The sequence below is a fragment of the Carlito syrichta genome, unplaced genomic scaffold, assembly GCF_000164805.1.
Source record: "Carlito syrichta isolate Samal-C Ts95f unplaced genomic scaffold, Tarsius_syrichta-2.0.1 Scaffold305112, whole genome shotgun sequence".
NCBI classification, from domain to species: domain Eukaryota; kingdom Metazoa; phylum Chordata; class Mammalia; order Primates; family Tarsiidae; genus Carlito; species Carlito syrichta.
In genome coordinates, this window is record NW_007249208.1 from 318,581 (window position 1) to 329,980 (window position 11,400).

Consider the following 11,400-nt stretch of genomic DNA (forward strand, 5'->3'; position numbering starts at 1 on the left):
TGAAGGAGCCGGGCTCGGTGGCTCAGCCTGTAATCCCGCGCCTTTGGGAGGCTGAGGTGAGTGGATTGCCTGAGCCCGTGGGTTCGAGACCCGCCTGGGCAGCGAGACCTCATCTCTACAATAAATCAAAAAATCAGCCGGGCGTGGTAGTGCATGCCTGTAATTCCAGCTCCTTGGAAGGCTGAGGCGGAAGGATCGCCGGAGCCCAGCAGGTCGAGGCTGCGGTGGCCGGGAGCGGCCACTGCACTCCAGTCTGGGCGACAGAGTGAGACTCCAACTCAAAAAAAAAAAAAACTCTGAAGGCCAGATATATTTTGGACTGTGTAAATTTTTTGGATTTTCCTCCTTAACATTTCTAGTGAGATCTGGTGTAGCAACTGTCAGACGCAATACAATTTCTGCAGTGCAACACGAAATGAGGTTTAGTCTCATGTCAATTCAACTCATATTTTTCAACCTTATGACTTCAGGACAGCTTCTGCTCTCAAATGACTTTTTTGTCTATTTGCTATCAAAGGATTCTGTATTTATATTACGACTTGCTTCATCAAATGGAGTACAAACCATTTATGTAGAATGATTATATCATAGTTCTCATCCCAGTACTAAGGACAAAACTCTGAAAGAATAGGTGCACAAGCAGCATTTAATTATTACTAATGAGCCAGTAATCCTAGCTACTCAAGAAACTGAGGCAGGAGGATCGCTGGAGCCCAGGAGTTCGAGGTTACAGTGAGCTATGATTGCATCACTGCACTCCAGCCTGGATGATAAAGTGAGAACCCGTCTCTGAAAAAAAATTACTAATGAGATGGTGGTGAACAATTTCATGAGAAGCTGATCACATTTCCCTGAACAAATATAAGCAAAGAAAATTAAATTCTTGAAGAAACCAAACTCTTAATTACTCTTAATGGAAAATAAAAATTAATGATGTTATATCTCATGCAATAATACTTTTGGGGTTACAGAAGCAAAAATTAAACAAAAAGCTTTAAGATGAATATAAGTGTGGAATATATCAGTGTTGCATGTTGGGGAATAACTGAAACCAAGACAGATATGGTTACAAGAAGAATGATGTGGAAACAATGTCTTCAAGCTAAAATATATCATCTACAACTAATCACAATTATTGTAAGTTCAGGACAGAAAGACTAGAAGTTTCTCTAAACCTGTTTTTGAGATTTTAAAAAATCTGTTTATAATTAGTATTTCCTGGTTATATCATTTATATAACAATGAGCCTGAATGGCAAAAGCCATCATTTTTCTCTCTGGATTTGGAGCTGATAGGCTATTCAACAATCACACATACAATACATGCGGTTATCACCTATGGTAATTTATACCTAATAGACATAAGCAATTATAGAGGCATATTCTGTTAGTATTGGAAGGCACATTAGAGGTAACCTAATTTCCAACTTCTACATTTGACAAATGAGCATTTAAGGTCTAAAAAAATGACTTGTCTAATATCTATCTGCCTGGAAAACCTAAGAGTTGAGACTAGATCTCAGGACTTCTGACCTCAGGACCTCAGTCCAAGTTTGTCTTTTTTTTTTTTTTTTCAGTCATGTTCTGGGGATTTCAGAGCAGTAGAGAACAGAATCCTTTCAGTTACATGGGAAGGATGTTGTCTGTTTTGGCTAATTATTGACATTAGTACCCTTCACAGTCTGGAGGTCTGGACTCCACCACACCCATGACAATGCTTGATGAGCTGAAGATGTCCTTTTCAGAATGAGCCCTTTTGGTGTGAAGTAGTTTTGAATGATAGGACATTAGCGTGATGGGAGAATTAGGATTTTACTTTCCAGGTCTGGAACTTTTGTGACCTCTTCAATCTGTATTAGACCTGATCAGATGTGATTTGCACTGGAACTCGTCTCCCTTACTCTGGCACCCCAGTGATATGTCACTCACCGAGAATTTCCACAGGCCTCCAATGTCATTGCTTCTTTCAAAGTAAGTGGGCTCCAGCCCCTCCTCTACACAGCACCGTATGGCGGCCAAGCCACTGACACCAGCTCCAATGATGGCCACTCTCTTGCCCATGCTTGCCTATAAGAGAGTCTGGAAAAAACTTCATAAGAGTGTCTTTAATACAGTTTTCCAAAAGGAATTATCAGCGGAGGTTTCTGTATCAGGAACCTCACTTTAACATAAGACATCAGAGACACACATTACTCATTTATGCTCATTATTTTTACTGTTTTTGTTATAATAAGCTACTAAATCTGCCTGCTTCTCCTGATTATTCAGTATATCAACAATAGCAGAGTTAATGAATGTTAGAGCAAGACAGGCTTGAAGATCATCAATCTGATGCTCTCAATTGCAAATGAATCTTTGGCAGGCCAAGATTAAAAATTACTTCTTCAAGGTCTCAGCACTAACAATGGAGTCAGAACTAGAAAGAAAGTCTGCATGAAATCCTCTGTTCCAGATCACATCTCATTTTGAATGCTCAAAGGGGCCTTACCTCTTAATCCATCACCTTTCTCTCCCCCAGAGAATCAGTAGTTCTCTAAATGCAAAAGAGAATGGTCTTTAACAATGTCTTTTGATGTAAAAGTTGGGAAAGGGGGAGGAGTTATTATTCTTAAAGTAAAAATTCCATTTTATTTGGGTTTTTCATGGTATAGAGCCCTGGCAAAATCTGGGACAGAAGGACTGAGTGTGGTAGGGATAAGGGATGAACAGGGGAGGGAGTGGGTCAAGGAAAGAAAGAAAGGGGTGGGGAAGGGCAAGAATGAGGTCCTTTGTTCTGGTTCCAAAAAATAAAACCAAGACTGATATGGTCACTGAGGCTGTAAGGTGAAACCCCTGGGAGATTAAGGGAACAATGATTCTTTTACTTATTTTTGGTTTGGAAATATAGAATATATAAACAAAGGCTATGCACCTGGACTATAATGATTGGTTTGTTGTACCAACTGTGAAAAACAGCTCAATTTTCTGGAAACTTAGGAGGGCCTGATTTGAGGAACTGAAGTAATGATGCAGATTTTTCAGGTCAGCCTGGGCTTCGATAGTGTCAGCTCAATGGGTCAGCCAGCCAAGCCCCAGAGAGGATCGCAAGGGGCTGGTAAACCTAGCCCCGGAAGTGTCAGCTCTAATGGGCTTGCAAGCCAAGCCCTGAGAGTGTTGCTGGTTTGATGGGCTGGCAAACCTAGCCCCTGAGGAGTCTCAGCCTTGGAGTTTCGCCTTCGTCAGGCAGGTCTCCTGATTCAGCCGGTTCCCATGATCTTCTGCTGCTCTTCGGGTTGCAGTTCTTCAGGGTGGAGGTTCTTGTCTCATGTCCAGGAAGAAATAGGGTCATGGACAGTCAGAAAGTGAGAAAGCAGGATTTATTGAGAGGACAGAGAAACTCTCGCAGTGGGAGGGGACCCTAAGTGGTTGCCCATCTGGGGCTGAAAACCTGGTGCTTATATAGCCCTAAGTCCAAGCCGATGGGCTAACACTAGCTGTGGGCTGTAGCTGTTCTGATTGGTCAGTATTAAGGACCAATTGGCAGGAGTTAGGACTAATGGTGAGTCGATTGGTTGCTTTTCGATCCCAGCAGTGAGAATCTAAGTTCTAGCTTGAGAGGCTTGCAGGGAGCTTGTTTACCAATGCTGAGCCTGAGAGGCCTGCTGGGAGTTTATTACATTGTTACCAGAGGACCAGCCTGTCTGTCTGCCTAGACTTTTTTTTTTAGCTATCTCTTGTCTCATTAACTCTTGTTGATGATGAGTTTGTAAACAGAGCTGTGAAGTCACTGCAACTTGTTTCTGGCTCCCTCTCACTTCTATATCTGCCCTTCCTGCTTCCATTTCTCTTCTTCCTGTCATTCCTTTTACTGTACTGAGTGCCTATCATATGTCAAGCATTATAGCAGCCCTGGGAGGGCTCAACAATGAGAAGACACAGTGGTTTCCATCTAGACCCATGCAGGCTAATGGAGAGAGGTGTGATAACATCACAGTGGAAGTATGGTTCCGTGCAGTGTTGGCACTCAGGAAGGAGTATCTAGGTCCCCCTGGAAGAAGAAGAAGACAGCCCTCAAGGAGATTGAGAAAACAGCTGAGTCTTGAAGGAAGAATAGATGATTGCCAGATGGATAAAGAGCAAGGAGCACACAACAGGCAAAGAGGAAAGTGACAACTGACTCAGTGTGACTGGACCATGAGGTGATGGGCTAGCAGAAGATGCATTAAACATGCAGGACACAGATTATGAAAGATATTAAAGTGTCATACTCGCGGGTTTGGGTTCCAGTCTCTAGATTAGGGTGATCCATTAAAAAATGTTGAATAAGAAAATGACAAGGTCAGACAACATCAGTTTTACATGGTGGCTAGAGCAGATGGTGACTAGAATCAGGTGATAAAATATTCAGGCCATTATTTCAATAGCCGTGAGGTAATTGTCTGGACATTGACTCCGCGCCCTCCATCTGGCTTCTTTCTGCCCCTCCCTCAGGGAGTAACTTCTGGCCAAGTCTGGTCTCTATAGGAGATATGCATATTCTCAGTAACCAGTCATGGCATGCAGGTAATTGAGCAGAGATGAGAACAGTGTGGGAGGCACCCTTACTGTGATTGTAACAACTTTGTAGCAAGTTGAATAATTTGCTTTGTAGCAGGTTGACTTGCTTGATTATAAAACTGCTTGCTGTACTGTCCTGCAATGTGAATTCTTTCTTCCTCTTGTAAGTTCTAATAAATCAGTGTCTCTCCCTACTGGACCTTCAGGTGACTTCTTTGGAATAGATAAAGTACCTTGCACACAACCTCTCTCAGATTTGGGGTTGTTGTGTTATAATAGCCTAGGCCAGAGATGCTGAGGATCTAAAGTAGAATAGCATCAGGGGAATGGAGAATAGAGGCAAGACACAAGAGAGATTTGGGAATTACATATCTGGGGATCTGCTGACTGATTGTAGGCTTAATGCCTCAAAGAAGGTACTGTAATCTTTAAGATTTTATGTTATGATTTATATACATATGAGGGGGACACCCCAAAAATAGAATGTTTTTTTGGAGGACAGGCCCCTTGAAGTACAGGGTTAAGGGTTCTAGAAACCCATTGTCATCAGTGTACCGGCTAGCATTGTTGTGAGAGGCTGTGTTCGGCTTCAGTGAATTGTTTTTGGAGACTCTTTCAATGCATTTGCCCATTTCATGATGAATGATTTATGAGTGCAAATGCCCAAACCACACTGAGTGTTCAGCATGGCCTCCATGTCTCACCTGATTTTGCCCTGAGCAACTTTTTTTTGTTTCCCCCCAACAAAAACAAAAACAAAAGGCCTCAAAGGAAAATGTCTTGCTGATGTGGGAGAGATGAAACAAAAAAACAGCAGAAGCACTAAAAGGCATCAAAATTGACTAGTTTAAAAACTGTTCTGAGCAGTGGAAAAAGTATCTTGATAGGTGTATTGCATCAAACGACGAGTACTTTGAAGGTGACTGAAGTTTAAACATGTAAGAATAAATACACAATTTCTTATAAATAAATTCCAGGTTTTTTGGAGTCCTACCTTGTATATGTATGATTTAGTGCAGAAGGTAGAAACCACTTTATTTCACGAAGAAGAGGATATAATTTATTTCACGAAGAAGAGGATTAGTGGGTGCAACAGACAGAAGGGCTGAGGGAGCAGAAACCAGGGGGCTACCACAGGCCTGGCAAGATCACACTACTGGAGCTATCATCCAGAGATCCTCTAACTCATGAACTGGGGAGACAGAGTTCAGCTGATATGAACCCATCTGTCAGAAGATGTTTTCCCATCAACACAGTCATGGAAATTCAGCTTCTGCTCCCCTTTGCCTTCTGAACCTAGATGTCTATCTCACTGGAAAAATATGATAGCATCCGAGTCCTAACTGCAAGGAAGTCTTAGAAACATGGTTTTGAGCTTTTCAGTTCTTCTTGTAATACAGGAAGGAGCCCAGAAGGGGAGGGACCATTTGTCAAGTGTCGCTAGGCAGTGTCTAGCAAAGTGGGTGATATGATATTCAATGAAAGCCAGTCCTGCCTTCTTAAAATAATTTTAAAATATATTCTTCTCTGGTATTAATATAGTAAAAACTCAGTGATTTATGTCTTAGATTGTATATTTTGGGATAATTCTTATAGGACTTCAGATCTCTCTTGTGTAAAATAAGCAAATTAGTTGTGATATGACCAACGTTCCCTTCAACATTCTGGGAATCTCTTAATTTGCTGCACATACCTCAGCGCAGCTTTTCAAAGGTAGGAAATATAATTTAAAGCCAACACAAGTACAATTAAACTATTTAAGAGAATCCTCCTTATTCTTTGTACTCCCACTGTCTAAAAGCTGACTTTATTTGGGTGTTGAAAGGTACTTGCTAAATTGCAAATTTCAGCAGATGCAACTGAGAGTAAAGAAGGTCAAGAAAGGAGTGCTTGTGAGAGGATCCTTGAAGTGGATCTCTTTGGAAAGAGCTACTGGTGTGCTGTGTCCCTTTTTCATCAAAGGGATAGAACCAGAAGTCCTGTCTCTCACTGCAAGCCTAGAAAGAGGGGCTTGACGAGATCATATGGACAGCAGTTGAAGGCCCAGTCTACCTGATCCCTGCTAGAAATTTAGAGAATGAGATGCTGGCTGGCAAGTGGTGAAAGAGAGTTACCTTGCGTTGGGCCTGGCCTGCATTCTCAGAGTTTGTTGAGGTTTCCTGAGGGTATACAGGTTTCCTGAGGGTCAGAGGTGAGCCACCTGAGAAAGAGTTGATGTAGGGTCATGCTACATTCTCTACCTCCTGGGTCCTCCATAATGTCCTGTCATAGAGGCGTGATAGGACCCCAGTGTGAGACATGGATGCTGAGAAAGTGTCCGCTGGAATAGGCTTCATTCTTCCGGGTCAATGAAAGTACTGGGAGGCCACCTTTGTTTTGAGGCCTCTGAAGTATCAGACAAAAGAATCACATGAGTAAAAAATTCGTTTTCAACATATACCAGACACGGAGACCTGGAGGGCAGAATCTAATAATGCCAATGATGCAAGATCGTTCCCCTTCTCTCCATCTGTCATTTCTTCCCTCATCCTCTTTCTCTTCCTTCCCACCTATCACCTTCCCAGTCTTTCTGAAAGGGTCAGAAACTTCCCCATCAGCATCATGGGGAGGATAGGTGGAAGCATATGGTGGTAAAGGAGCTTAGGTTTCCCCTAGCAGAAGGCCCAGCTAGAGGCAGAACCAAAAACAGAGTGCCAAAGCCAACATGTGTTGGCTTTATTATCACATGAGATGAGATCTATTTTTTGAGTTAAGGTTTTTTTGTGATTTAATGAACACACAGAAGTGCCTGTTACTCAAAAATGATGAAGAAAGCAGAGGGTCTCTTGTCTTTCTTGAGTTCCCACAGCTTGGCAGTCTCTAGAGAGAGAAGGGAAGTATTCCAGGTACTTAACCAGATCAGAGATGAAGTCCCTGGCATTACTTGATAGATCAAAGTGAGCAAGACCATGGAACAAGGGAGAACATAACCTACAGTGTCTTGTTCTTCCTTCTCAGACCAGCACTTTTCTGTCTGGAGCCTTCTTTCCAGCTGGCCCTGGGCACTATGGAGGACCCAGGAGGTGGAGAGATGTTAAGGCTGAGGAAGGGTGGTCATTTATAGAGTTCCACCACCTCCCCTTCCACTGGAAGTCTACCTCCTCTTTGACTTTTCAGGTCTTCCTGTACATAAAGTTTGATGCTGTTGTCTTATAGCATGGGGGGGGGGGGTCTCCAGCTCAGACCACTGAGGCAGGCAGCACTAACCACTCCAAAAATAGGATTAAGATCAAATTCAGTTAAATGAACACCTGTAGAATACTAAGAGTTATTTAGAAAATGCTTTACATTTCTTTTATTTATTTTTTTTTTGAGTTGGAGTCTCACTCTATCGCCTAGACTGGAGTACAGTGACCGCTCCCAGCCACTGCAGCCTTGACCTGCTGGGCTCCGGCGATCTTTCTGCCTCAGCCTTCCAAGTAGCCGGAATTACAGGCATGCGCTACCACGCCCGGTTGATTTTTTGATTTTTATTGTAGAGATGAGGTCTCACTGCCCAGGCGGGTCTCGAACCCGCGGGCTCAGGCAATCCACTCACCTCAGTCTCCCAAAGGCACGGGATTACAGGCTGAGCCACCGAGCCCGGCAGCTTTACATTTCTTATCCTCCAATAACTTTGTAAGGAAGTTACATTATCATTATCCTGAATATACTAATGAAAAAATGGGATTGAACAAATGCAATTGTTCAAATTTGCTAGCAAAGTTGTTGATGATGCTGTTTTTTCCAAAATCCTAAAAATAGATATAGTGAGAATATACACTTTAGAGAGCGTGAAAAAGATCATCCTACTTTAGAGAGCACAAAACTTTCAGAGGGTTATTTAACACATATTAGTTGAGCACATACTGTGTACCAGTCCCTATAAGATTAAAGCGGAAGTGGTAGGTGGGAAATGCCACAAAGAATAATCACTATGAACGGCACACTCACTGGCAACCAGGCAGTAAGCAAAGCACTTTAGGTATGTTGTCTTATTTCTTTTCATAAGGACCTTATGAGGCAAGTGCTAGTTGTTTCCATTTTACTGGTGAAAAATTGAGACTTAGAGAGGTTAACCTGATATGTCCACACAGCTAACACGTGGTGTGGCTATGAAGTTGTGCTGCCTCCCCTCAAGGAAATGAAAAAATGAGAGAAAGGAATGATCATATAACAAACACTTGTTTGGTGTCAGGCACTGCATTAGGCCATGTAGGTGGGAGGAAGAAATATACATTGCTAACTATGATACGAGTTTGATCACGATTCATACAGTAGCAAAGACTTAAAAAGGGATATTCAAACCCAGAAGAGCAGGAATTTTACTCTGTGGGAAGTAACTGGAGAAAAACTTGCATTTGTAGCAATGTTTGAACAAGAATTTGAAGAATGAAGAAAAATGCGTGGTTAGAAAGGGGAGAAAAATGTTGTCAGGCCCAGAATCCATGGAAAGGCACACACCTGATAGAGTGCACAGGGAGGTGACCGTGGTAAAGAATGCATGTCAGGAGTGGGATGACAAGCAAAACTGTATGTGTTTAAGGGGCACAATATGATATTTTGGATGATAAGCAAAAACTGTATGTGCTTAAGGTGCACAATATGATATTTTGATATGCATATACATTGTGAAATGATAACAACCAAACTCTATCATATCAATCACATCACATAATTTTTGGTGGTGAGGACATTAAGATCTACTCTCAGAGACGGTAGCAAATTTGAAGTATACAATACAGTATTTTAACTATAGTCATCATATTGTACATTGCAACTCCAGAATTTATTCATTCGGCATGACTTAAACTTTGTACCATTTGACCAACATTGCCCAATTTTCCTCAGTCCACTAGAAACCACCCTACTAATCTCTACTTCTATTAGTTTGCCTTTCTTAGATCCTGCTTGTAAGTAAAAATGAGCAATATTTGCCTTTCTGTGCCTGGGTTGATTTCACATAGCAAAATGTCCTTCAGGTTCATCCATGTTGTTGTAAATGACAAGATTCTCTTCATTTTGAAGGCTAAATAATATTACACTATAGATACATAACACATTTTCTTCATCCATTCATTCACTGATGAACACTTAGTTTGATTCTATCTCTTGGTCATTGTGAATAATGCTGTAATGAACATGGGAGTGCAGATATCTCTTTTACATACTGATTTCATTTCCTTTAGATCCATATCCAGAAGTAGGCTTGCCGGATCACATGGAAGTTATGTTTTAATTTTTGAGGATCTTCCGTACCATTTTCCACAATGACTGTACTAATTTACATTTCCACTAGCAGTGTAACCAGGGTTCCCTCCTTTTCTCCATATCCTCACCAACACTTAATATCTTCCTCATCTTTTTTATATCAGCCAGGCTATTATGTGTGAGGTGTTATCTGACTGTGGTTTTGATCTGCATTTCCCAGATGATTAGTGATCTGAGCATTGCTTTTTTAAATATATATATTTTTTATTTGAAAATTGTGGGATACAGTTAAGGGCTCGGTATACAAATATACATTGTGCAGGTACCATTGTTGATGAGGTGTGCCCCCCTTTCCCCAGACAGATATTGACTACCGTAATCCCACCTCCCTTCCCCTCCCTGTCCCCACCCCCATAGTTTCCCGCCACTGTCAATCCTTTTCTTATAGCATTATGGTAGTTGTTCAAGGTCCACTTATGAGTGAGAACATGTGATAGTCAGATCTTTGTTTCTGTGAGAGATCACTCAGTATTATAGACTCTAATTCCATCCAGGTTGCTGTGAAATTCGTGACTTTTTTATGGCTGCATAATATTCCATCGTGCATATGTACCACATTTTAAAAATCCAGTCCTCTTTTGATGGACAGCATGGTTGGTTCCATGATCTTGCTATTGTGAACAATGCTGTGATAAACATACATGTGCAGGTATCTTCTTTAAAGAGTGACTTGAGTTCTTCAGGGTATATTCCCAGTAGGGGGATTGCGGGGTCATATGGAAGGTTGATTTTTAGAGCTTTTAGAAATCACCACACTGATTTCCATAGAGGCTGTACTAGTTTACACTCCCAGCAACAGTGTAGAAGTATTCCCTTTTCACCACATCCTCTCCAGCATCTGTTATTTTTTGAGTTATTGATAATGGCCATTCTGACTGGAGTTAGATGGTATCTCAGTGTAGTTTTAATTTGCATCTCCTTGATGACTGATGAGGTTGAACATTTCTTCATGAATCTGTTGGTCGCATGAATCTTTTGAGAAGTGTCTGTTCATATCCTTTGCCTGCTTTGTAATGGGTTGTTTGTTTTTTTCTTTTCAGCACATTTGAGTTCCTTGTAGATCCTTGATGTTAGGCCTTTGTCAGACATGGAGTTGGCAAATACTTTTTCCTAGTCTGCGGGCTGTCTCCCTACTCTCTTGATGGTTTCTTTGGCTTTGCAGAAGCTTGTCAGTTTGATGAGGTCCCACTTGTCTATCTTATTTCTTATGGCCTGGGCACTTGGTGTTTTGCTCAGGAATTGGATGCCACTTCCAACTTCCATAACGGTGTGTCCTGCATTTTCTAAAGTTCTTATGGTTTGAGGTTTTATATTTAGGTCTGTGATCCATTTAGAATTAATTTTTGTGTATGGGGACACATAGGGGTTCTGTTGCAATCATCTGTATGTGGTCAGTCAGTTTTCCCAGCACCATTTACTGGATAGGTTTTCCTCTCCCCAGTGGTGGGTGGTGGAGGCTTTGGTTGAGAAATTGAGGTTTTGCTTCTGGAATCTCAATTCTATTCATTGGTCTATATGCCTGTTCTTGTACCAATACCAGGCTGTTTTGATTATTATAGCTTTATAGTAAAGTTTA

The 11,400-nt window shown here is 41.6% G+C and overlaps 1 protein-coding gene across 1 annotated transcript in view; it reads right to left on the reverse strand.

Annotated features, from left to right (window-relative positions):
* Positions 1 to 2,060, reverse strand: part of LOC103263437 (putative dimethylaniline monooxygenase [N-oxide-forming] 6) — a 23,624-nt gene extending 21,564 nt beyond the window's left edge. Inside the window, 1 exon segment of the mRNA XM_008061117.1 lies at positions 1,929 to 2,060. Coding sequence (XP_008059308.1) covers positions 1,929 to 2,060 — 132 coding nt within the window.
* Positions 2,061 to 11,400: the final 9,340 nt, after the last annotated feature.